At 43.5% G+C, this 27,607-nt stretch overlaps 1 protein-coding gene across 1 annotated transcript; it reads left to right on the top strand.

Annotated features, from left to right (window-relative positions):
- Positions 1 to 514: 514 nt before the first annotated feature.
- Positions 515 to 27,088, top strand: grk5l (G protein-coupled receptor kinase 5 like). Its single transcript, XM_030060998.1, has 16 exons — positions 515 to 1,032; positions 17,118 to 17,213; positions 17,380 to 17,492; positions 20,309 to 20,386; positions 20,731 to 20,828; positions 21,009 to 21,101; positions 22,007 to 22,070; positions 22,194 to 22,334; positions 22,478 to 22,668; positions 22,938 to 22,975; positions 23,235 to 23,324; positions 23,427 to 23,635; positions 23,723 to 23,860; positions 24,561 to 24,698; positions 24,865 to 24,996; positions 25,088 to 27,088. Exons 1-16 carry the CDS (start codon positions 981 to 983, stop codon positions 25,169 to 25,171), a joined length of 1,755 nt encoding a protein of 584 aa, XP_029916858.1. The 5' UTR covers positions 515 to 980; the 3' UTR covers positions 25,172 to 27,088.
- The last annotated feature ends 519 nt before the right edge of the window (positions 27,089 to 27,607 follow it).

Genomic DNA, 27,607 nt, shown 5'->3' with positions numbered 1-27,607 from the left:
AAATAACCAGCCAGTTGGAGCCAAGTCATTTTTGAAGAGGATTTTTGACAAACACGCCCTGTGTGTCACTAGATTGTCCTTCTTTTGCATCTATCAATATTGTTTTTGTAAAGAACATGCATTGGACTGGATGTGTGCCTAAAAAACAATAGATGAATGGGAGAAATGGTCAGAATCATAAATACTTTTCTGATCCCTGAGGGGAAATCTAGTCAGTTACAGTTGCTCAAATTCTCAAGAGAAACATATATTTATGCATAAATGAAATGATGAGAAATAGAAGGAAGTAGAGCAGCAGACAGTTTAAAACAGAGTGTTTTTAGTGGGCATATCATAGATCAGTGGAGGATGAAGTCTGTATGAGAAGTCTCTCTATATGTATATGTATGCAGTTGGCGTCTTTAAGGCTTTTATGCAGCTGGGAAATCGCTTCACTTCCGGCCTTGCGGTGTGGCTGGCTTGACGCGGCTCCCACAGAGGCCCAGCCCATTTTGATTACGCATCTACAGGGGAGGGGGCGCGCTGATGTCCTCTCTGGTGCACTCAGCCAACCCCTGCTGTTGTAATGCAAAGCTGGTAGTGTATCCTGGTCTTCCGCTGTTAAGAATGCGTTTAAGGACCTGCTTTAGTTACATCGGTGCCTCTAATCTGACCGTTTTCTGCACCGGGGACAATCCGCAGCAAATTACGCATGGAACGGTTTTGGGGGGATTGGAGTAGAAATGCAGCGCCGCACTTCCAGCCCACAACAAGAACCATGCCCAGCTTATATTGCAAGCAAATCTATGATATCCTGTTTTATCCCCTACGACTCTGATATGGGTGAAATTTGCTTGGATACAGACGAGGAGTAAAAAAAAAAGAAAAAAAAAAGAAAGAAAGAAAGAAAAGAAAAGAAAAACATACAGCCTACAATCTGAAGGACGCTGTTTCCACTGCAGACGTTTGAGTGCCGAAAATCTTCATTTAGGATTTTTTTAATGGAGCTGGAGAACATAGTAGCCAACACTGTACTGCTTAAAGCGAGAGAGGGTAAGTTTCACATAAAGAACCTTGATGCAAATAGAAAGCAGGCATGGGTATTTCATATTTTGCGCACAATATGCAAAAAAGTGAGGATAATGGCACATGATGACGGCAGACACGCTAGGTAGCCTGCAGACTGTATGGCCCATCACAGCACAGCGTACAGCAGGTAAATTATACAGATGCAACATTAAAAAAGGGGGCCCACACAGCCTTATGCAATGTTACAGGCAATATATCTTCTTGGAGAGCGTTCACGTCTTCTTGACTGTGTATCATAATTAGCCTAAACCGAGGGTCATATGTGTATTTTTTTCATAGGTATCGAAATTGACAGATCGTACGTGTTTTACCCAAATATAAGGAGGAAAAATCAGCCTCCCACATCCGCTTTCGCTGTCTGTGCAAATGAATGCGCCCTTTCGCAACATTGTACATGCTGAGGCACATACTGAAGGAGGTGCATACTCCTGTCTTGTGAGGGGAATATAGCCGTAGGTCGGCGTGTGAACGGTGATCCGATGACGTGACTGATATTGAAATCTTTGATGGGGCCCGCACAGGTTCAGGTTATCAGTGAAGGAGCAGTCAGATGTCTGAAAATGGCCCGGTGTTGTTTGAGCACACAGTTACGCAGTCAGAGAAATGACTGCATGATGTTTACCTGCAGGCCTTTCTCCTCTGCCCTGAGCACGACCGTGTCCTCCTCAGAAAGGGGCTGCCAGTGATGCTACTCATTGTGTTTTTGCCTTTACTCCAGATTTTGTTTGTTTGATTGTTTTTCATGAGCGGGATGCATTTGGCCTGCCGGGTTAAAGGTTTCGTTTTAGAGGTTTGATTCTGGATGGATGGATTGAAATGAAAGCACATCCTCTTGGCTGTCATGTAACTGCTTGTCAAAACATTTTCATATCACAGGCCTCCAAGTAGGCACGCATGGCAGAGAACCCCCCCCTTGTTGCTAACATAATATTGAATGTTATAGCTGTAAACCATGTGCATGTGAAGACAAACAAGAACAGCTGTTCTACTTTCTCTGAGATCATTTCCAGTGAATTAAATAGTGGAATTCAATTAATCACTTCTCTGTTTACTTGAAACCCACTGGAACATACTCAAGGGCCCCTGGAGGCCCTTGGTACCCACTTAGGGAACCGCTGGCTCACAGGAATGCTCCAGTGTCATACTTCCCTGGAAGTCTATGCTTCAAACCTCGAAGTTCTTGAGAGTAAAGGATGCAGCGACACATGTGGCAACAGTTTCTGTGGAGCTGCAGAGTGATGCAGGAGGAGAGCATGCCCCTCTTGCATCGCCGCAGTTATTTCACAATGATGACATACTTAGGGTCGGACAGAGACGGTCTGCAGAGGGGTGAATCAGAGTGTCATGGGAATGAATGAAATAGTAAAGGAAGACATGCTGTCTAAGCCTAAATGGGTCAGCCAGGTTGACAGAAGGGTGTATTAGTCTGCAGACTTGGTGCTTTATGAGAGCAGAGGCTGGCTGGGCTGGGTGAATGAGGCCTCATGAATTAATAAGAGCAGTTAATGACCCATGGCCAATTTTACTTGTCCCAGCTGCTCATCCACTCCCCGCCCTGACTATGTTGTGGGAGAGAAAAGGCTTTACATTTTCACATAAAGAGATGAGAGGAGTCTTTGACCTAATAGCTGAAACGCAGCTTTGAAGTTTGTGAGAATGGATTTATTGGCACAGCACAAACTGAAACGTGTCACAGATGGTTATGAGTGCTTATTTGTTGTGTCCGGCAACTGTTTGAATTATTAGAGCTCTTATCTTATAGGCCACAGTGCCAAACTGGGATCCCTGTTTTAGTTATGAGTGCATCTTTGTGAATTCCCCCAGTACTCACCCATATGCATGGCAGTATATGCAGAGGCCGATTTGAGGTCACATACCAGGGACAAGGAGTGAATGTGAATGGAGTGAAGAAAAAGTGTTTATTCCTGTTTGTTTATAAGAGTGTGTCTTGAGCCAGAGTTGAACTGAGAGGCATGCATCCCCTGTCCAAATGCTCCCAGGGACACACTCACAACAGGAAGGCCCAGTTTACACTGTGATCTGTGCCTGTTTATGCCAGCATGCTCACACTTCCCAAATCAGTGAAACAGTGCAACTGGCAGTGCAAGCGTAGAAATATGAACTACTGATATCCTCAGACCCTTTGTGGACTGACAGCCACAAACAGACCGAGGCCTTGTGCCATCTATTTCAAAATGCACTATTCTCTTTCCTCCCTTGATGCCTGATCTGACGATATTGGTTTGTTATGGCTTAGATTATGTTAGACAGAGGCAGCAACACAAAGCACATGTCATTGTACAGTCACTGATTACACCAAGGGAACATTGAGAGTGTATTAAGACCATCTGGGATACAGTCAGAACTTTTGGATCAAAGAGGATTTACGTCCAGTGCATTGTTTCATGTTAATCACAAAGTGGTAAGAAAAAACAAAACACAATTTGATCTCCACAGGAAAACAAAATAGTTACGACCATATTGCAACATCTTGTTAAGTAGCCTTGACCGCAGTCTCAAATAAAGCCAAACAGCATTATGCACTATCAGTTAGATACAGCCCATAAGCTGTTTAATCAAATTGATCGTTACATAACAGAGTGAGTGGGCTATTGCCATCCGAGCTCCATCTTCCTGTGGAGTCGCTCTCCGGTCTCTGCGGAAGATACTGTATGGATGATGAGTGTGTGGTGAAATGAAACACCCGATCTTCATCGTGGTCATCCGAGTATCATCTGACAGCTACCATTAAGCATGTCAGAGCTGCAGGAAATTCTGATGTGCAGGATAAAAGTCTTAAGAGCTCTGCGATCTGTATGGTCTTTGTCCGCCAAGTAAACTGGGGGTCACAGCAGATAAAAAGTTCTGGTGAATTATTCAGGGGTCATAAGACACCCATGGCTGATATGGCTGTTTGTTTCAGTGCAAGATAGTAAGTGGGGTTGTAATGTGGCAGAGCAGAGATGGACTGTGCGAGCAGCTTTAATACTAGAGTTGGGGCGGATCCGATCCAGTATCGGTATCGGGTGCCAATGGTGACGTCATTCACTTATCGGATATCGGACTGACTTTACCGATCCGCGTACCAATCCAGATTCCATAGTCTGATGTTTTTATGAATCATAAATATGTAATAAGGGAATTCTAAGCCGATAGCCCATGGCTTTTTAGATGGGTGACGAAAATTGCATGCGGCTCTGTGTTGCCGCTCTCCAGTACTCTCCTCATCCCATGTGAAGCCTGATAAATTACATTGGGCCGACCTGCAGGTCCGCATGTTGTCAGCATAAAGCTGCTTACACATGATGAGATCACTAAAAAAAAAAAAAAAAAAAAAACATTGCTTGAAGACTGTCAGCAGTCAGACAGTGCTTCCAGGTTTATTTTTCTATGTTACTAATAGTCAAGCTAACTGACAGTCGGTGCTGATTCTGCACCCAGTGTAGCAGGAAACACAGCGCAGACCACTCCTCATGTGTCAGTACCTTAACAACGACTGCAGGGCTTCAGCAGAAAAGTAACGCAACACAGTATGTGCCATTACTAATATCTAAAATGTGTTGCAAACGTGCAAATTTGCCTAGTAGCACAGTTGACATTGTAGCCAGTTGTGGGTGGCTTGAGAAGTTAGAGCTGCAAAATAGATGACAGCGGCCGACCCATGGATCAGGAGTTGGAGATCATCAGTTTGGTTTTGTGATGGGAGCAGCAGCAGCAGGAGAGCAGGGGTACATCCAGCAACAGTTCAGGACAAGTAAATTTTACCAGGACAGGCCCACATCGCTCACCCGGCGTCTCATTGAAAATGAATGAAGGCCAGGCGATTTTTGTCACCCATGTAAAAATCCTTTTGTTAGTTTACTTTAGTTTACTAGAGCCTCATGTAACCTTCTACATAATACCAGCAGCAACAACAACAACAACGACAATAATAATATTCAAGAAAAAAAGGGGCTCTGGTATTGGCAGATATCGGTATCAGAATCAGATCAGAACTGGAAAAAAGTGGATCGGTGCATCTGTATTTAATACCTGAGGTGAGCAGGGCTTTCTAGCCTCAATGACTATTATGTAACACTAGGAGCAGGGGTGTATATTTCTCAGCAGCGTTGGAGGCGTCACTTCAGCGTCATTTTCTGTGCTGCTATTGAGTGGGCAAGTGTGTGTGTGTATGTGAGTGTTAGCATGGGGGTGGAGGGGGTAAGGGGGGGTGCACATGAATTCCTTCGTTTAAATGTAACTTGAACTGGGCCACTCTGACGAGAGTAACATCCTGCAGTGGACCCTGAGCTTATTACGTGTGTGTATGCATCTGTGTGTGTGTGTGTGTCTGCCTGTCTCTGCCTGCTTCCCCATTCACAACTCTCTCTGGCAGCAGTCGCAGAATCCAAGCCAGGCGAGCGAACGTCATCGGCTGTCTAAATGAATGAGAGTTAGGGGAAAACTGCACGGCTGAATCCAGATGCCTTTCTCGAGCTGCAGTTCCAGAGCCGAGGTTCGGGCATTTCCCCTGAATTCCTCTCCGCTGCCTGGTGGCTTGGCGTTTTCTGATTCATGTTGTGTTTTGGGAGGTTGCATTTAAACAAGTTGAACCAAGTGTTTCATCATCACCATCTGTTGTCCAATTCAGCACAGCAAGGCGCTTCACACAGGCCGCTACATGAGCACCACCAACACAAACACGGATATCTGAATGTGTTACGGATGTGCAGGTAGAATGACCCGAGGCTAAACAGACGTAAAGGATTTACTTGGAAGTAATCATTTATTTCCAGGTATTTGAACTAAGGTGAGGCCATGTGAAGCATTATGTAAATATGGCAGCTGTTCTCTCGGTTTGTTTTGCCCTTTGATTCACCCCAAGCCTCCCTCCAAAGAAAGAGTTAAACACAGTAATTAGATTGAGACACTAACTTGTTGAAATAATCAAGGCCTCTGATAGGCTGTTATCCTGCAGAATGACAGCTTCTCTGTTTTCAAAAGCATATTTAACCAAGCAAGTCTGTTATCTTCGTCGACACTACATGCTTTACAAGTTATAACTCACAATCCTCTACAGCAAATTAGAATTATTTGGCGGCCCATTGGTAGTCAAAGGCCTGTTTTGACAATATCGTACAATGTCATCCGGCATTCACTCAGAATTTTGTTATATTTTGTGGTCCGTAGTGAATTAAGGACTCGTTTGTATGACAGAACAATAATAGGATAATCCAAAGGGAAAATCCTACATGATTAGTTCTTAAATATGGCAGAATCCAATCGCTGAATCTCCTCTTGAATAGTAAAATAGGATTATCAGAGTCCTAGATTCAGATTACAACTGACTGATTGGATTGTGTTGTGTTTGGAACCAATCCAATAATTTGTTTTTCTTCCCACTGGACTCCTGAAGGATTTTGATTCGAGCAAGGCCAGCTGATCTGAGCTTACGGTAAGCTATATGTGATGTAAGATAACAGGAGTAAAGTATTTGTCCATTTGTGTGGGCTCTCAACAGAGTCCGAGAGCTTTTGTTGGTGTGTGTGTGTGTGTGTGTGAGGAGGGTGGTGTACTTCATCATATGATGCCAAAGCAAGTCTCAGCAAGCCAGAGGAGCTGCAGATGATACAGAGACGAACCATATGCTGCTAAAGAGGTGTGTAGGCTGAAACACACTCAGATCTACACCACGACTGAACTGCTGCCATTCAGCCTCGGCACAGAGAGAGAGATACAACACTGATTCATTTGCTGACACCCATGCAGTCCTGTCTCATCCTTCACCTGTCAGCTGCGAGGAGTGGAGGGAGATGCGGTCTAAGACCATGTACAGCAGCATTTGTCATCTGAGTCTTTTTCTCTTTATTTCTTTCTCTCTCTTTCTCTCTCTCGCACACAAGCACAAGCACTGCCTGGAGTGTTTCTCCCTCTGGACTCTTCTGAAAGGACTGAGCCATGACATAATGCTGTTGAGTTTTATTGGGTAGACAACTGGAGAGCATAAATGGAGGAGAGAGTAAAATACATGAGAGGGAAACAGGCTGTCATTTCCTCACCGGGTATTTCTGTTTGTTTGCCTGGAGACAGACGGGATAGAGGGGATTAGGAAAGAAAGCCAGGGAAGAAAGTCTTTCGCAAATAGCTGCAAGGCTCTTTGTGACCCAATCTTACATACCTCGTGTTTAACACTATGCTCACAGCTGATTCTCTCTTTGATTTCTGAAGCCACATTCCTCTCTGGATGATTAATTTTCTCTTTGTTGCATGCCCACATCTGCACAGGTTCAGGATGCAAACAGATCAAATTATTACTTGAGAGGTTAGATCTGCAGAATAGATAATAGTAAATGATGTGGGTCTAATATTTGTTGTCTGTAAAAGTGTTAGAAGTGTAGTCTTAAGACATAGAAACTGCTGGAATGAACAGTTGTGGGCTAAAACACTTCATTAGAAAAAGCAACTGTTGGCGATGTACCATATGTTTCAGGGGGCATTTTTTTGTTTGGTGGTGTAGTTTTCTTATTGATGCGGATAACTGGCCAAGCATAGACGTTACGTCACATCCAGATATTTGCAATGCAAGTGCAATGTGGATTAACAGCATCTCTTTTCCACCTTATCAAACAACAGTAAATATGAGGTGTCAGTATTGCAGAATCAAAAAGCGAGCGTTTTGTGCAGCGATCCAACGGACATGCAGGCGGAAATTTACCGTAGAGGCAGAGAGATTCCAGTTTCTCCAACAACAGTAACATCAGTGGACTAAAATGCAACACAGCCATAAGACATGCTCTCGCTTTTTTGCTCTTACTACCGCTACCGTTACTGCTCTCTCCACCCACATGAATAACCCACAGCTGAATGCAACAAGTTCAGGTACATTCTGCGGAGGCTGTCAAAAGTCCTTCTGGGAAATGAAGGAAATCACTGAAGTGAGACATACATAAAGCAAGCCAGGTTCAGTTGATGCACCAAAATAAAAAAAATTTAAAAAAAGATAATGTAATGTGGAACATGTTAAGCATCATACTCTGATGATATAAAACAGCATGAGCATCCAATCCAAGCGTAGATTTTTCCTTTAAGGCAGTTGCTTCCATACGCTGCGGTTTGTTTCTTGACACCCCAGAGCCTGAAACATGTTCCCTTTTCTCTGCGTCGCTGCCAGCCCTCCTAAATGGAACACAACCAATAAATATTTGATGTTCATTAATTGGAGAATAATCAATACAGAATCTGTTGTAGCTTACTCGCCAATGTCATCTGCTGCATGAGGGGCAGAGGATTAGACTGGGCGCTTTTTCAAGCCACTTTAAACAGATCCACACATACACACACACACACACACACACACACAGCCACCAGGGTCTGGAATGGCAGGGCCTTGAGGAAGAAATTGTTGATAAAAATTTAAAGTGAAAATGAAAGGGCAAAAATGCCCCTGAGTAGACTTTTTGTTGCATTTCACACCATTCAAATTTTTTTCTTGATTTGTGAAATAGTAACATATGTCTGCTAACTACTGGCCTCCCATGGAGCCACTGCAGGTAATTTGTGGAAACCCATGACCAGAGCATTCTTTCCAAAGCATTTCGGGAGAGAAAAATTGTATGTTTGCTTTATTATCAGAAAACAACCAAGTCTGAATGGTGGCTCCATGCGACCAACAGTACAAATGAATCCCGACCAGACCACCCACAAACCACTGCATCAACAAACAAATAACCAACAGCCACAACTCGACAATTGAGGAGTGGAAGAAGGGCTGCTCTGGGACACGCAGATCCTCTTCTGAAAGGCCTGCTGTGAGTTTCCAGCAGTGGGAAAGAAAACAAAGAGCTAAAATTTGAGTGTTTCTTTGCCAGCTTGCAATGCAAAGATATTGTTTCATAGTTCACCCAAGTTCCTGCCATAAAGGACCAAGATGTAGCCTTGCAACACTGGCAAGAATGCCTCTAGAATTAAGATGGACTGCATATAAAAGACCCTCTGGAAAAAAAAAAAAAAAACCACAAACTAGTAACGGTGCACTGATGAAGCAGATCATTGATATTTTCCCTTCTGAAGCAACAGAAACTGATAACATAAACAGAAATGCATTTTTGTAGAAATTGTAGCAGGTGCAAAATGTGTGTGTGCCAAATGCAGGTGCATAAAAGGTGAAGCTTTTCAGACATCCTCAACAAGACAATTACGTTTTTAATAAAAGACCATGTTAGTGTTAGTGGAGACATTTGCACTAAGTAACAGACTCCTCGTGCAAAAATGCCAACGCTGCAATCAGCTGAATATCAGCAATAACACTAAGATTTAAGCAATACCAGTGTTGCTTTTTATAGCTCATATTGAACAATACTGATCGTCTGCCGATATGGAGTTGCATCCCTGCAAAACAGCATTCATCAGCGTCTATCCAGCACCTCTGCTCTTCTGATGATCAGCGCAACAGTTTTTTTTTTTTTTTTTTCAGGATGTTTCCAAAACAAGAGACAGGACAAAAGAACATGGAATGTCAACATAGGAGGGAGGCATGGAACAAACATCTTGATGACTAGGGGATGTCTGCACCTCTAAGTGTGTGTGTGTGTGTGTGTGTGTGAAGAAGAAGAAAGACAAGGAAAGGAAATGGAGAACAGCTGGAGAGGAAAAGGACAGCCTGAAAGGGGCAATGTAATCACTTTAACCCTATTTCCGGGATGAGTTTTGTGCAGTATTTGTCTGTGTGTGTGTGTGTGTGTGTTTGAGTGTGTGTGTGTGTGTGTGTGTGTGCGCGCGCACATGCGGTGTATTCATTTGCTCCGGCTTATATCATGAAATAGATGAACATTCCACCAGTTTGATAAGTCAGATCAACTTTTATTGCTGTCATTAGTTCCACTTTCCTGGACTTGGGGGGGCTTGTTTGCGTCTGTTGTAGCTGCTCTAGGTTTCTCCCAGGAATAAAACTGCTCCAAACAGAGAGCTAGAGAGGATTTGATCGCCATAATGCTTACTCAGTCAAAACATTCACAGAGGTGAGCGCTGACTTCCCATTATGGCCGGTTTCATGTGGACTATGCTCTATCCTTCTGGATCTTTATGGATGAGCAAACACCTCGTATCACCCAGTGTGCCCTCAGTTGTGTGGCACTTTGATCGGGTTATGTAATGTCAGCCTATTGAATGTGCAAGCAGGGATGAGTGCATTTTTTTTTTTCCACATTCCATGTTTGGTATATTTATAGAACAGGAAGCTTGTGGCACCTGACTCTTCCCAGTCAGGAAACGGACCCTCTGTTCTGTGAGTTTTCTGTCCTTGCATGCACACTGAGGTGCATGTATCAAGTTTTCTTCTATCTGTACATCCGTCTTTGAACCACAAACTGACTCGTTCACACTCTCTCTCTCTCTCTCTCTCTCTCTCTCTCTCTCTTTCTCTTTCTGTCTCTCCCCGTCTCTGTCTCACCCTCTCACACACACAAACACACACAGACACGGACATACAGTTTCTCTAGAGACAACTGTCACAGCTCATTGGCTCTGAGGTCAGAGACTGGTTTGACCACCTCAGTTTGTATTAACACATAGCTCCTGCCCTTGGGCACTGCTGCTATTTATAACAGTAATGTTTACAAGGAGACATGATGCACATAAAGAGAAGGACACTAGTTGCTCCAGTGTCATTTTTCTGAAGCTTTTGTGTGAACGTAGCAACAGGCAACCTGTCAGACGCCCTGAAATGTAAGCACACAGTTTTCATGTTAAATATAGGTACATTGTTAGTCAGGGTTATGCTCCATGCACTTTCAATTCTGCCAGAAACTGAAAAACCAGAGTTCTCATGGTTCTCAAGGTTCATATATCTTGTCAATTGAAAATGAGGCTCTGTCATTAACCACCGAGGAGAAGTTAGACTTCCCACTTGCACTGAATGATCTTTAAGTGCACTGCTCCCGACCTTGGCGTAGTGATATGTCTGAATAATTACAATTCAAAACCGAGATGTCATTGTTCACGCACTCGGTGTGGTGGGACACAGCTGTGCGCCAGCATCAATAGTGTTGATAAGATCTCTCTTTTATTGTCTATGACTGATTTTGAGTTTATGACCCCTCATTAAGTGGTTTAACATGTGACCCTGCTGCCGCCTAAAAGAATAGCCCAGTGTTGCCAGGTAAGGGCTGCACGTCACTGATGTTTGCTCTGAGCAGGTAAGCAGATGTTCCAGCTGGACCATCCCATTATTATTGTGATAATGAGAAATACATGGACAGGGAGCCTAGTTGGGGATGGTAATGAGGCTGCTGGACAGAGGCGCTGACATGACATCATCATGGAACAAGGCAACAAAGAGCTTCTTCCTCCCATAGTCCTCTCCTCCTGCGCAGGTCTGGGCAGTGTTTCCCACAGCTTCCTGTGGCACAAAGACCACACACTCCCACAAACACACACACACACACACCTCTGTTTTGGTAAAGTTTCTACCTTCAGTTCTGACTAAATGCCCAACTCTAAAATGGCTCAGTTTCAAAAACTAGGATTAAAGTGAGAATAACCACGAGTAAGTAAATATTTTTCATGTACAGGGATTTTAATGAGAATAGACCCACCTAAACTCGCTTTGCCCACCTCTTTAAATTTAGATTATGCTTCATATTACCAAACTAATTTTAGTTATGCAAGGATAGGGTCTTTTAAGAAAAGAAAAACTAATGATTTTCTAAAAATAAAATGATTTTAGCTTATAAAGGTTCTTGTTTATCTTATGACCACTTTCCCAAGTTTTCCTTCACCATGACGTCATTTCTCCCAATCACAGATAATAAGCACACACATCCACATCCACACACATTCACACACACACATGACCTTCTGCACAACCCATAAAATGCCTCAGCTAGCAAAAGGCTTGATTTATTCTCAAGCAACTCCCTCCAATCTTTATTTTTGGAAGAGAGATAGATATCTGGTATGTCTTGTAGATCTTTCTCAGGGTTAAATGAAACCGACATTGGCTGTTGAGTCACGGTGCGGGGCCTTCAGAAACAGGAAGAGGATGTTTTGAGTACCAGTTTGAGCCTTCTTATTTGCTTGATGTATTATTTACCTCACTAGTTTTGCATGCACAGGACACAGACCGTATCCCCATATGAACAGCACCCTAACCTGCAGGCGTCATGCAAATACTTTCCAAGGATTAAACAGTCGGACATTGTGAGAGAGAAGGGAAGGAGAGAGCTCAGGGAACAATAACATTTGCATCCTCGACTGCAGCCACTGCTGCTTATTTGCTTCACTTTGTTGGCATGAGAATGAACTGGAGTGGGAGAATCAGAAAGCGATAATCAGATGTGTGTGTGAGCAAGGGTGAAATTTTTGGCCAGAACTTGCAGGCTTTAGTGTGAACAGCAGCAGAAATAAAAACCTAATCTTTAGCACTGTGTTTGAAGTGTAGGTGTGCAGAATAACAGACACTATTTAGAATTGACGGCAGTTCTGAAGTAGCAATGTAAGTGGAGGTGGATCAAACAAAGTAGAGCTTTTGTGTGAGGTAAACTGGTAAAGTATGGCTGTGTGGATGGATGGATGAGGCCTGCAGTGAGTGCCAGAGTCTGCTGAATTGAGCATGAGCTCATTACTAGAGAGAGGTCACAGTGGGAGCCTTTCTGCACACACACACACACACATACACACACGCACACACACGCAAGCACAAATGTTTAGGATGCTGGTAACCCCCTGGTGTCGCGCCAGGCGGATGTCGTTCCCTAATCTGACCTTATTTTTGCCTCACTCGACATGCCTTGATGATGTCAGAGCTGCTAAGCAGAAACATAAATAAAGGGCGGCGACCACACTGGCCGCATGGAACAAATTAGACTGACAAGTTCCTGTGTGCAGCGTACTCACGCGGCAGTGCATATTTCTGCTGGTGTGTAAGTGCGAGGGAAAGTGATAGACCATGAGAGAGAGACAGAGAGAAGGGTTTGATGGAGAAGAAAATAAACGAGGGAGCTAGGACGAGAGGGTTTATGTAAGACATTACGACCATATTCATACTTTTAATAGCCCGTTTTTGTTATACAAGGACCTGGAGTCACTGACCCGGACAGAAAATGCGCCAAAGGAGGTTTTATCCTTTAGCTTAATACCTTAGCTGGAAATTGCAACGTTTCCTTTACAGTTTGACATTCATCAGTCTGTTACATTTTTCCACCAAGACCTATATTGTTATGTGCTGCCAGATTTATTCCAGACAGGGATGGGAGGTCCAGGTCAGTGTTTCCCCCTCAGTAAGCAGATATAGCCGACTGCCACTAACATAACACACAATTCAAACTCATTTGAATTGAAGAGGGTTGTATTGTCTGAGGCTCCAGACAACAGAGACGTTGAAAGACACTCAGACAGGACGGGAAATGACTTGTTATGTCCAAATGGATGAGTCTGTTATGAGGAGATGAATAATTTATGCTTGATAGTTGTGTGTATGTGTGTGTGTATATATGTATGTGTGGGAATCGGTGGGTGGGTGGGTGTGTCCGCAGATGGATGTTCAAGTCTTTGCACCCAGCAGGCCTGTGCAATAGTGCTGCTTCCTGGAATAGTGCACTTTGTTGCTGATGGACAGTCATGTATACTAGGGCTGAACAATTAATCAAAGTGTTTTCGAGGTCGCTATATGGCCGAGTGCAATATCCTAATTGCTGGAGCTGTAACTTTTTTGACAAAGGTAAAATGGGTCTCAAAATATTGTTGTAAATACAGTATTACAGAGATGCCCTGGCCTACTAATTGCGTTTTTCAGATAGGTCTTCAGCAAAAACTACACCATCAACATTTTATCAACTTCTTCAGTGAAAATGAAAATTAGGATGCAAAAAGTATCATTCCTACTTAAATCATTAATCACATCACAACGTAAGATTCATCGCAATACGATTTTTTTTTTTTTTTTTTAGACATCATTCAGCTGCGTGTATGCTGACAGATTACGAAGCAGATTGGATGATTTTCATCTGTGCTGACTCCCTCCAACACCCCACACCCTACCCTTGTCTTGCTTTCTCACACGCACACGGAGTGAGCAATGACTTTTTACATTCCCTTCACCGTGACAGATAGGTAGGTAATATTTGCCAAGCCAGGGCGCCCGCCCTCCTTGATTGAAGGCTGTGTTTAATCATTGTGCAGAACACCCATCTTGTCTATAAGGATGTTCTGTTTATTGTGCCTGTGTAAAGCTGTAAACCTGTGACCTTAACCGACCGCGGAGCAGAGGAGATTGATTGGCTGGGAGCAGAAAATGAGGTCAGTCATTGGCTGGCAGCTGTGAAGTGGTGGTGATGATTCAGAGGTGATGATGACACAGAACATCCCCAGCAGGGTCAGAGATTAAAAAGAGAAAGGCAGGGTGAGAGGATAGAGAGAAGCAGGGCAAGGTGACGGCGAGAGGCGAGTTTCACAAAGCCGCGATGCAGGGAGGGAGGAAGATGAGGAGAGAGAAATGCAAAATAATGTATAGGTTTAGAGCTCAGTGAGAAGGGAAGAAAACAGGATGCAGAAAGAAAGCAAGAGGAGGAATCCGAGTATTTGCGGCAGTGTGAACATTGTGTACGAGTTGAATGGCTGGGTGGAGGACCAATGTTTTGGCACAATAATTTGACATGGGGTTGACCCTTCACAGGAAATCGATGCCATTTGGTGGACGCGTTTATCCAGTGTGTTTTACAGTACGACACAAGTGCATTCATTTTTAGCAGAGGCGGCCCCAGGGGGAAATGACCTTCCCTGCTCACTGTGCTGTGGTGCTTTTTGGCAGATGTCATGTTTTTGTTAATGGAGATTAAAATATTAGACCACACAGCAGACTGCGCTAAAATGTTGTGGAACATTGCTTTACATATTAACTGTTTGCAGGGAACAACTGGCACATAAAGCAGGAAGTGTGCCTGTTTATAGCGTCTTCGTTCTGTAGTAATGCTGATGAGGAGCAGGTGCTGGAAGTTAATGATTCTCTTAGGGGATATTTTGACCCGAGTTATTAATACAGTGAAGTTTGCCCATGCTGATACTGCTGCTCGTTGTTGCAGAGCGCCGGTCTGTGTGTGTTAGCTGTGATAATGTTGTGTCTTCCACCCTGAAATACAAACACACATTACATTATCATATAATCAGGGCTCCTTTTTGGCCTTGAGAATTAGTGAAAGTTAAAGGATTTGAGAAAAATAAAACAAATGTTTGAAAATCAAATAATGAATAACTAACAACAAATAAAATGTAATGAAATGAAGTATATTGTTGATCTGTGGATGGCGTCCAAGGTATTTGATTTTTTTAACACCGAAACTCATCAGCGTGCCGCATCTCCTGAGAAAAAGCCTGATGGTTTTTTGTTTTGATGTAGCAGCAGGTTTAAAATTTCACGATGATTTCTTTATTTGACAGTATCGTGAGAAAAACAGAGAAGCATCTAAGATCACTAATTTTGACAGTGTCGTATGGCAACTGTGGGCTTAAGACTTTCACAAACGAGAACTTGAAAGTAATTGAAAAATGCCTGATTTGGATGTCAAAATGGGCAAGGGAATTTTTATTATTATTATATAATGCCAGAAAGGTTATGTTGGGTCAGTGTTTTTGTGTTTGGATCAGGGGATTTCAAATTTTTTCATATCCAGGGCCCCCCTCCCACCAAAATATATTTCCATTAGAACCATGGATCCCATTTAATAAGATTTTGATCCTGTGGAGGCCCACCTAAGGAGAGCAGAGTTTAACCTATGAGCAATGTCAAGGTCCTTATACGTACTGTCACTGTGCTAACTTTCAGGGAGTGAAGTAATACTGAAACACTATTACTCATTTTTCTGGGGACCCCTAAGAATCCCCTCAAGGACCCCTGGCGTTGCCAATGGTGTAAATTAAATCATTATGTCATGCTGGATAAAGGGAGAGGGATATGGCAGTGAGGCAGGAATCATGGGAAACTAGTGGGAGCTTTCACACAGAGGACCAGGAGCTCCAACATGACATCGTGACTCCTGCATTCCTGGGTTATTACTTAAAGACCTTTTGCTTGTCATTGCCTCTCTTTCTCTCATGCTCTCCAAGTTGCCGCTAGCTCTGTGCCAGCCCTCGCATCCAGTTTCCACTGCAGAGACGGGCTGAAGGAAATCCCTGTCAGTGCACTAGCTGAGGGTTCACATATTAAGAAAGAATTAAAGCGAGGGGAATGTGACGTCAGGCACAACTAATTGGGCTGCTTGCTGACGCAGCAGAGTGAAGCCAGCCCTCCAGTGTGGATCAAGGTTGTGTTTAATCACGCCCGCTGGGAAGTGTGTGATGTAACCAGAGAAGAACAGGAGGAGGTGGTGGTGACATAACTTGGATGGAGGAGCTGGGGAGGTTTTGGGACAATGACGGTGAAGTAAAGTGGCGTGGTACGTAGTCAGTGATGATTGGACCATTGATCACTGACTATTCCTGCTGACAGATGTGAAGTATTTGGACTGCCGTGCGTACAAGTGGCTGCCTCTCTGGGGAAAAGAGGATCAGCAGAACATGAGAATTTCCCCACCCTGAGTTTTGTCATGAATTCCAAAAGCTAGTAATGGAGGAGCCAACGTACTAAGTCTGTGAACTTTCACTCAGAGCTCAAGGGAGATGATATGTAAATGCTTTTTGTCCATGCTGGCGTAATGGTGCCTCAGGAAGCTGATGCAGGATTATTCAGACTGATGGAATCCAGTTTGGCAAAGTCCTGATGTCCTGATGGGAACTGAGCCGGTCAGAAAGGGCTTTCTGTCCGCACACACACGCACACATAGTTTGACACATGCGGCTCCACATTAAGAATAGTTGCAATCTACATTGCAGGCTAGAAAATCAGGAGAAGGAGAGAGTAGTAGGGCTTTGGGGAGGAAGTGAGACAGAATCTATAAATTATATATCCACACTGCGATTTTGAAAGCCCATGCGCATTCCCCCCCTCTGTTTCTCTTTTTCTGTCTCTCTTTATATCCATCCTTCCTTCTTTTTCGTTGATGAAAATCAGTTTTGACAAATGGCTCAATCTCTCTTCTTAGGTGGAGGAGGAAAGCGGAAAGGGAGGAGTAAAAAATGGAAGGAGATTCTTCGCTTCCCCCATATAAGCCAGTGCACTGAGCTGGGCAACAGCATTGGTATGTGCTTGTGTGTGTGTGTGTGTGTGTGTGTGTGTGTGTGTGTGTGTGTGTATATGTATATCTAGATGCGTGTGTGTGTTTCAGTGTCACTAAAAGAAAATCTGATTCTGATCTATGTTGTCATGGATGGAAATCTCAAAGTGTGTGTGCTGTCTTTCTGCAGATAGGGACTATTTCAGCCTGTGTGACAAACAGCCCATTGGACGGCTTCTCTTCCGTCTGTACTGTGAGACCCGACCTCAGCTGCAGCGATGCATCAATCTATTGGACGCAATGGTACACACACACACACATACACACTTGCACACACATGCACAAAAACAGAGTGACCGGAATGCTGGAATTTGGAGCGCCGTAAAATGCCCCAGAAAACATGAGGAACTTGCATGAGTAACTCTCCCTCTGTTCGTAACTGCCATCAAAGTGCCTTTGAGCAAGGCACTTGAACTGCTCAGTGGCCAACAGTGAATGGCTGTGGCTGCTCCCAGGTATGACTGTATGAAACGGGTGCGGGTGCTGAAAAAGAGCACGCATGCTCAGTCTCTTTCCCGGAGAAAAGCTCTTTAAAAAATCACAAAAACCCACGGTGGCACTTTTTGAGTGCACTCACTTTGATTAGAGCATCGCCTGAAAATATGCTGGTGCCGGGTCACAAGGGGTCGAAGAGACAATAAAACTGATTAGTGATTATTCTACCGGCCAGAAAATCCTCCCATCCTCCCCCCTTCCCCATCTTCCCCTGTTTTTCACCCAAAATCCTAACAGTACTCATAACGTCCCCCCTTCCCCGTTTCTCTCTCTCTCTCTCTCTCTCTCTCTCTCTCTGCGTTCAGACGGAATACCTCCCACATGACACATCTAAGTCTTTAGAGTAATGCCCAGAATATCTTTGCAGACATGTGACGGGACAGAAAGGACAGCATTGTTTCCCACACCACTAACCCTCTCCCTCCCAGCGGCTCCCCCCCCCCCCTCATCCAACACCCTTCCACCCCATCCCCATGCCCTAAAAATGACCATAACACTCCGAGAGGGGAAACCACTTATATGGGAGCGCGTGCAAAAGCTCATTGCGGATCAGTAAGTGCGATGGTATTTTAAGAGAATGTACATGTGAGAGCTTTGCAGATTGTAATGTAGTTTTACTGTAAAACGGCTGACTTCATAATGCAGTTTGTACAGAAGTTGGTGAGATACAAGGAACTTAGCATGTCAGCCTACTTATTTATTGAGGCCGAATTGAGGAAGTGAGTGACAGGAGTGAAGTATTAAAAAGTTTCTCATTTTAATTCTGTGAGGAAAAAAAAAAGGGTGCTCCGACACCAGAGTGTGTGTGAGCCGCGAAAAGGCTTGAACACAAGGGTGCAGGGGAGGAGAGAGAGTGTGTGTGTGTGCTTTAGAGTGTGTAACAGAAGAAGGAATGTGCTTGGGGGTCCCTGTGGTTCCTCTTACGTCATGGGAAGGTGTGTGTATGCACGTACGTAAGTGTGTGTGCCTGTGTGTGGGTGTGTGTGTATGTGTGTGTGTTGGATCCCCTCTGCTTCCAAAAGGCTAAAGAGGCGTCTTCTTTTCCCTTTGGCTGACCCCCCCACAGGCAAGGGCTGGAGTCAGACAGCTCATTTACTGTGTGTGTGTGTGTGTGTGTGTGTGTGTGATTTCTCCTGAGCCTCTGACAACAAAGCCACAGTTAATCAACACTTGGCAGCAATCTCCTTCTCTCTCTCTCTCCCTCCCTCTCTCTCTCTCTCTCTCTCTCTCTCTCTCTCTCTCTCTCTCTCTCTCTCCCTCTCGCTCACTCTCCCTCTCTCTCGCTCACTCATAACTCCTACATGTCCACATAGCGCTGGCTTCTGGGCAATCCAACCAACCTGTTTGTTTGGCTTTTGGCCTCACTTTGTCCTACTGCTGCTGTCTTTTTTTTTTTTTTTTTTTTTTTTTGAAAGGCTGCTTTAACCAAAGCTATGGCCTCACATATCTATCTCTATCTATATCTATCTATCTGTCTATCTATCTATCTATCTATAGATATAGATATAGATATAGATAGACAGATAGATAGGTGTGTGTGTGTGAGTGTGTGTGTCTGCGTGTGTTTGTAGTGGAAAGCTGGTGACGCTGGTGTGACACACTGTGACACTCCAGGACCTCAAGGAATCCCGCCGTGTTTACTGTGCGGTTGCCAGGCAACACAGGACCATGTTGGAAAATAGCCATTGATAGAAAGAGTTGGGCCGGTTTGCACCATGGGAGCCATGTTGCTTCCCCCTTTTTCAAGAAACCTTAAAGTCCTGGCTAGAGACACGTCAGAGCGCTTTTCCTGTCATTGCCGCGGTGAGATGTCCAATATGTTTGCTGTGTAACGGCCAAGTCCATTTCCTCTCAACGGCCGTGGGCAAATGTGCAGCCAAAAAGCGGCATATGTTTGGATGCGGGCAACAGAAGTGCAGTGAGATACGCCGATATAGGTTTGTGTGTCCATTGCAGTGGCCCGTTTGCCACTACTAAATATCATGGACACTTTTCTTTCTTTAATTTCTTTTTTCTTTTTTTCTTTCTTTCTTTAATGGTGGATAGAATAATCCATTCACTCTAATAGTAGTCTCCAATAGGATGGAAAACAGAAAGGGAGACAGAGGAGAGAAAGTTCATATGTAGTTCAGTCCTTCTAAATTTGCACATTGACCTACCTCTATGTACATTTTATACACCCATGCACATGTTTTTTTCTGTTTTTTTTTTTTTTGTTGCACATTGCTTTTGCACACTGGGTTGTACTTAGGTTATTCTGTTGTACTCAGATCTTATTCTGTTGTACTTAGATCTTATTCTTTATTTTTATTTTTTTTTTATTTACTTAATCTGTAATCTGTGGATACTGCTGAAAAAATGTGAATTTCCTGCGGGATGAATAAAGTATCTATCTATCTATCTATCTATCTATCTATCTATCTATCTATCTATCTATCTATCTAGGCCAGTAGGGCTTTGTATGAGGCTCCTGAGACAAACAGAGCAAACCACTTCTTTTTCAATAACATGTACAGTAATCACATCATGCACTGCTTTCCAACACAATCTATGCTGTTATTTAGGAAGACTATGAAGTGACACCTGATGAAAAAAGAAAAGGCAGAGGGGACCAGATCATCAAGACATTTCTTTCAAAACAGGTCGGTTCCTTCATCCGATATATTTATTTCCTTCTGAGTCTTGCTCAATTCAATCAGTTCAGTAACACCTCTCAAAGATCTGTGAAATAACCTACGGAGAGGTATTGTAAGCATACAGTGACGTTGTGCTTCTCCTGAATGGAAACCTCCCTCACTCTTAATGTACTTGTAAGCACAAAGTGTACCAAGATAAGCATGTAATGTTTTCATAAAGTGTACGAACACAGTGTTGTATTTACTTTGAATTCCTTGTAAGCTATGTATGTTATTCCCTCGTAATGTATTGTAATAAAAAGTTATGGATCTGTGCATGTGTGTGTGTGTGTGTGTGTGTGTTGATGCAGTCTCCTCAGTGTGTAGACATAGCTGAGGTCTATGCAGACCAGTGCAGGGAGAAGCTTGAGCTCAGCCCTTGTAAGGAGATCTTCAGCGACTGTCGCAAGTGAGTCAACTCTGTCTTTTTCTCTCTTTGGCCTGTTTTTCTGTGTCTTTTTCCTTATTCGGAACAGAACAGGGTGCAGGTGTTACATTCTGTATTTTAGCATACACCATGTAATCTATTCTGTTCAGTCGTACCTGGTTTTGTTGCTAACTGAACCCGCTGTGCTTTGTGTGGACGCAGGGCCCTGCATGACTACCTGAGTGGAGCTCCATTCGCTGACTACCAGAACAGCATGTACTTTGACCGCTTCCTGCAGTGGAAGATGCTGGAGAGGTTGGTCGGACTGTTTGTTTGTATTCCATGTGGTCCCAGGGTTAATAAGTCATTTTCAATGGAGATATCCATTTCTTAGACTAGGACTAAGCATAATCCAGGGCGTCTTTTTTGTAAATCGCCAATTTCTATTTGTCCTCTTAAGGTTGACATAATTATTCAGCCCACAAAGTTAAGGATCCTGCCCCCTGGCTTTTAACCTGTTCAAGTCTGTTGATCATTACAAATGCATGTGGCTTTTTTAAAACCCACAGTGGTGATCCCAAAGTTTCCAGAGACACCAAACATACCCTGCAGAATTACAGGGAAATGTGTTTTAAATGATGCACAAGACATCTAAATATTTTCTATTTGATGTGATGCTACAGCCACAAAACAATGACAATGTTGGGTTTGAATATTTCACTCGACACAGTTTTGATGTAGCTTCAGCAAGATGTTTTAACCAGCAGATTGTCGTCATCTAATAGGATATTCTCTGGTTTCAGATCCCTAAAAATAACCGACATTTCTCCAATTTTGAGAACAAAATGGGTGGCAACAGCATCAAAAAAAATCTTATTCTAAAAAAAAAAAATAGAACTAGATGATATCCAAAAGCCACAAAATGATGACAAAACTTTAGAGGATGACACTAACTGGAGGAAGCAGACAATTCGGTATAGATTTTTTAGTCTGAGATGTACATCAAAGACGGTGTTTAAGTATGCTGCAGGCTTTCAGAACATCCTTGATTGCCTGGGAGCGTCCATGTCTGGAGAGGGTAATTGTGTACTAGAGGCCCTATCGTCTGTATAGGAAACTGACTCATGATGGTATTGAGTTCTGCAGATAATGTCTTTTTCCTAATCAATACTATATATGAGTGCCTATTAATGGATTTTGCTGTGTCTGTACTCTGTCAGGCAACCAATCACTAAAGACACGTTCAGGCAGTACCGAGTGCTGGGCAAGGGAGGCTTCGGAGAAGTAAGAGATGGTTTTCTTTTCTTTCTTTTTTTTTTTTTTTTTTTTGAAGATGATGATGTATGTTGCTGTCACTGCTGCTGCTGCTGAATATACTGAAGATCATGATGCCTGTTTCCCTCTCAGGTGTGCGCCTGCCAGGTTCGAGCTACAGGGAAGATGTACGCCTGCAAGAAGTTGGAGAAAAAGAGAATCAAGAAGAGGAAGGGAGAGTCGATGGCGCTCAACGAAAAGCAGATTTTAGAGAAAGTCAACAGCAGATTTGTTGTGAGTGAGCATAGAAGTCATCAGGAATAACTCATCAATACAGCACACTACACTGTCTAATTATCCTTTTGCATGTATGACAAAGGTAAACTGTAAGCACTTTTATCCTAAATACCAGTTTAATTTCTGCACTCTCCCTGTAGGTGAGCCTAGCGTATGCGTATGAGACCAAAGACGCTCTGTGTCTGGTGCTGACTATAATGAACGGCGGAGACCTGAAGTTTCACATCTACAACATGGGCACGCCCGGCTTCGACAAAGACAGGGTCCAGTTTTACGCCGCTCAGATCTGCTGTGGCCTTGAGCATCTGCATAGGGAATCCATTGTCTACAGGTTAGAAATTCAATATTACAGAAATATTATCCCTTGCATTAGAGAGCTGTAAATGTCATGCAGCCTTAAGTGCACGCAGAAGCATACTACACCTGAGCCAGATTCTCAATTCCTCATTATTTTTTGCATTTCGCTGCTTGTTTGACTCACTATACTGAGCTCTGCAGCTAATCTCTATGGACTGATATTTCATACAGGAGATTGATCCTTCATACAATGTTGACTGTTGATGTTTCAGTTTCCACACTCATATCCTCTGTTATTTTTAGGGATTTGAAACCGGAGAATATCCTATTAGATGACAATGGTGAGTTCTAAAGCTGCTTTATGTCAGTGTCTTGCATGGCTCCGATTTCTGATTATTGCATTTCAGCATTCCTGTTCTGCTGCTGACAGACATTTTCAAGCTAATACTACACACTGCACTGTACTGTAGATACATGTAATGTAAGTCAAATTTTGTATTCTGGCACCTAGGTTTTGAGATCAGATACAGCGGTCAAATACCTTTTCGCAGCAGCAGTGCTATTCTCCACTAACTTCTGCTAACTACTGTTGTGCCGCAGGACATATACGTATTTCTGACCTGGGACTGGCCATCAAAGTGCCTGAAGGAGAGCTCATCCGAGGCAGGGTGGGGACGGTTGGCTACATGGGTAAGAAAGAGCTCATTAAATAGACATTAGCATTTGCATGTGCAGATTTGCCGGTGTTTTCCAGTCCGTTACTACAACAACCTGTTCCCCTTTTCTCTCTAGCTCCAGAAGTGATAAACAATGAGAAGTACGGGATGAGCCCTGACTGGTGGGGGTTGGGCTGTCTCGTTTATGAGATGACCGCGGGGCGATCGCCCTTCCGTGCCCGCAAAGAACGAGTGAAACGAGAAGAGGTGGAGAAGAGAGTGCAGGAGGAGCAGGAGGAGTACAACGACAAGTTTACAGAGGACACTAAGGCCATCTGTAGGATGGTAAGAATTACTTGATAGATGGTTGTATGGACAGATGGATGAATGAATTAATAATTCCCTCCCTCATCTCTCCTTCTTCCCATCCAGCTGTTGACCAAAGACCCTAAGCAGAGGCTGGGGTGCCTGGCGGAGGGAGCAGTGGGCGTGAAGGCTCACCCTTTCTTCAAAAACATCAACTTCAAGAGGTTGGAGGCTGGGATACTGGAGCCTTCCTTTGTGCCTGATGTGAGCACTTTATTATACCGACTGGACCTTGCAGTCAGCATATTCACAGTGGCCATTTTGATTCTATAACAAATGTATGTGGAAGTCCCCACTGAGAAATTACCCTGTGCCCAATTTATCCATTAGAAATGATTTCATGGGGCGTCCCAGTAGCTCACCAGATAAGAACGCATACCATTTGTTAAAGCTGAGTCCTGATCGCAGCGTCCTGGGTTTGAATCTGACCTCCTTACCTCCTGTCTCTCTCCACTGTGACTGACAAATAAAGCAGAAAAGCCAAAAAAAAAAATGATTTCACAAATTCCCTACATAAAACCATATTATTAAACAAATGGATGTCAAGAACTGAGAGGGATAAAGGGCCACTTTGTCATGTACTATATTTGGCTCACAGTAGCTCCTGGAATGGAGCCTACGTAGCTTAGCAATAGCTATTTAATTAGTAAGCCAGCGAACTTGCCTTTTTTGGCCCATGTTTGTTCTTTGATTTGATTTGCCTCTATGCCTGGCCTTTGTTTTTCCTCTTGCTTCTGGGTAGGGTGGTGAGTTTAAAATGGCCATCGTGGGAGTAGGTCAATAATTGTATGTATTTATTTAACATAATTGCATCAGCAAATGGCATTTCAAGCACAAGACTGATTTATTCTTTGTTTCCCCCTCTCTCTCCCCTGTCTTTTTCATGGTCATGGTGGTGTCCCAGCCCCGGGCAGTGTACTGTAAGGATGTTTTGGACATAGAGCAGTTCTCCACAGTAAAGGGAGTAAATTTGGACCAAACTGATAATGACTTCTACTCCAAATTTGCTACAGGCAGCGTTTCCATCCCATGGCAAAATGAGGTAAGTGTGCGCTTAATTTGACATTTTAAATGCTCCGTGCAGTTTGTAGAGCAGCTGGAAGAAGTCACTTAGTAGTGCCAAAGTTCACCAAATCTCTCCTCTCCTCTCTGCTCCTCTCCGCTCCTCTCCTCTCCTCTCCTCTTGTTCTCTCTTCTCCTCACTTTAGATGATAGAGACTGAGTGTTTCAGCGATTTGAACATGTTTGGGCCTCAGGGCACAAGACCCCCAGATCTGGACTGGAATCAGCCTCCAGAGCCGCCCAAACGCAGCCTGCTGGACAGGATCTTCAGGCGGCATGTAAGAGAATGCATACACACACACACACGCTCACACTCACACACACCCGATAACCCACTAACTCACGCACAACTCTTATGCTCTTCTCTAGCACGCAGAGGTGTCCATTGCCCACAGTCGCGTGCAGTCTTCCAGTGTGAACTCTGTGGACTCCATGTCCAACTCTGCCCCCTAGTGGCGCAGTGACAGTGTGGAGCCGAACAAACACACACACACACACAAAGGGAAGGAGCTCCGAGGGCTTCCCCACTGCTGATTGGTTTACAGCTGGGTCTGAACAGCAGCCGGAGACAGCCTGTCTAAGCCTAATGGTCGACCCAGGGGGGACGATGACCGACACCAGGCCCCAAGACCCTGGGCATCTGTAGTGGAATGCTCAATGTTGCAGAGACGTTTGGAAATATTCAGACAAACCTTATTCACCCTCAGGATTGCTGGACTAAAGAACAGAGCCACTGATGTTCATGAAACAGAAAAGAAAACAAGCTAATATTCAGGGGATCCACTGTATAAGAAAGACCACCACAGGGAATAGAAGATGGGGTCTTGGTGGATTTTTTTTTTTTTCCAGTAAAGGAAGTCCTTCTTTTTCGCTCATTCTCAAGTCTTTTCTCTTTCAGGCCTGTCCTCCCCATCTCTCCATTTATTCCCCACATCCCCCCTCCACGTCTGTACCTTTTTCTCTACTCCTCATTCCTTTTCTCTTTTCCTCCTCCCATACCTCAGATCACTCATAAACATTCAAAACATGAAATTATCACATCACCTAAACAACCTCAACACACAATGTACATTGCCTTTGCATACACTCAGGCCAAAGATTACAGTTTAGTTATGTGATACTGTGGTCATGTTGATTTGTTGGTTTTTTTGAAGGTTTTTTGGCATCATTTAAGAACCACCAAGGATCAGAATGTGTGTTGCCTGATCCGTTTTATATACATTCTCTAAATATGAGCCTGCAGACATATCATATTGCTTGAAGCACACACGCATACATACACACAAACACACACACACACACACACACACACACACACACATGCACATGCGCGCACACAGAATTGTGGGAATTGTGTTGTGTTTTCATTGCATGGACAAGTGTAATTATGGACAGCTGTATCCCTCGCTTCTGCATACCTCATTCCACTGATGTTACCATTGTATACTGTACAACACAGATGAGAATCCCTCTCCCTTGGTTTACAGTGTCACTTTATATTTGAGAATATGTGGAGTTTGAGATCCTAATTGATTTTGCTGTACAGAAATCACTCTTATCTCTCTTTTTTTGAGTTTTATTTTCTGCACAGTCCCCATGGAGTGGAGAGGAACACATGCACTCAGCTGACTTTAAAAGTTGCACAATGTTAAAATAATGTCATGCTGTCTCTTCACCAAATGGAAATGTTTTTACAGTAAAGATGTTTTACCTCTGACCATTAAGGCACATTGTTGTATTGAAATTGTTGTCAAACACCGTTCATTTTCTACATTTTTTGGGGGAACAGGATGTGAATAGTGCAAGGTGTCTGAAACTGAATCTGCATTTTTGGAGGCATTCTTGCTCACCCCATGCCTTCTCCACTTTCAAAATATTGCTGCATAGCCGTTGTTGTCTGGTGTACATGTTTTTACATTGTGCCCCCGTATATTTGCTGTCTTACATGTGCTCCAATATGCCTCACCAATCTAAGGGTCTTCCTCTTGCCCCAAAACCCACCCCCTTGCCCAATATCATCTAAAGACACAGGGTATATATGTAAGATTTCTCTTATTTGAATAATGTTTTTTAACGGTCCAGTTCATTTGCACCAGAGGAGGAGAGAAGACAAACAGGATCCCGCAACACCATACAAAGAAGTGGCCTTATGGTAGCACAGCCAATTAAAAGGGAGGAAGATCTCTTCTGCTTGTTTAAGAATGTGATATTTTCCTATGTGAGAGAACTGGGTTCATGCAGTAATTTAGTCGTCCTTACCAATCTCACACAAGCCTAATTTTTTTCTGTGTCCTTCATATGAAAAAAAAAAAAAAATCAGAATCAGAATGAAGTGCCTCCTTGTTAGCATGATCTCCCAGACAATGCCCATGCCAACATCAGCACTTTGTTTATTCTCTGGCTGTCATGCTCTGTTTCATCGGGGAACAAATAAACACAAATACACAACACGCACACATTTTATTGGAATGAAGGGGCAGGGAGAATGGGACAGAGAGGAAGAGAGAGACAAGGGAATTCTCTTTTCCTCCTTAATGTGATATATAGTAAGGTGCTGAGTGCATGTGAAAGCCAAACCCACTGTGTCCTTCAACCCCCAATAAACCCCGTGCTGGTCTGAGCACTCCACAGTACACCTGAGTCTTTATTTTATTACATCTGTCATTCTGTATAACTGGAAGAGATTATACCTTTGAGCAAAACTTTAGATTATTAGTTTTTGATCTGAGGGACTTAATTTTCCTACTTGCTTTTTCTTCTGTTGTCCTCTACAAACAACAGCCATTTCACATTATTATTAATTTTTACCCCCTCTGCCTACCCATGCCTCTGTACAACACCCAATCCCCATATACTGAAGCAAATAACATACTATAATTAACCAAATTT

Source organism: Myripristis murdjan, chromosome 9, assembly GCF_902150065.1.
Source record: "Myripristis murdjan chromosome 9, fMyrMur1.1, whole genome shotgun sequence".
NCBI classification, from domain to species: domain Eukaryota; kingdom Metazoa; phylum Chordata; class Actinopteri; order Holocentriformes; family Holocentridae; genus Myripristis; species Myripristis murdjan.
Note: the sequence above shows the minus strand (reverse complement) of the source record. Positions and strands in the feature narration are given on the sequence as shown.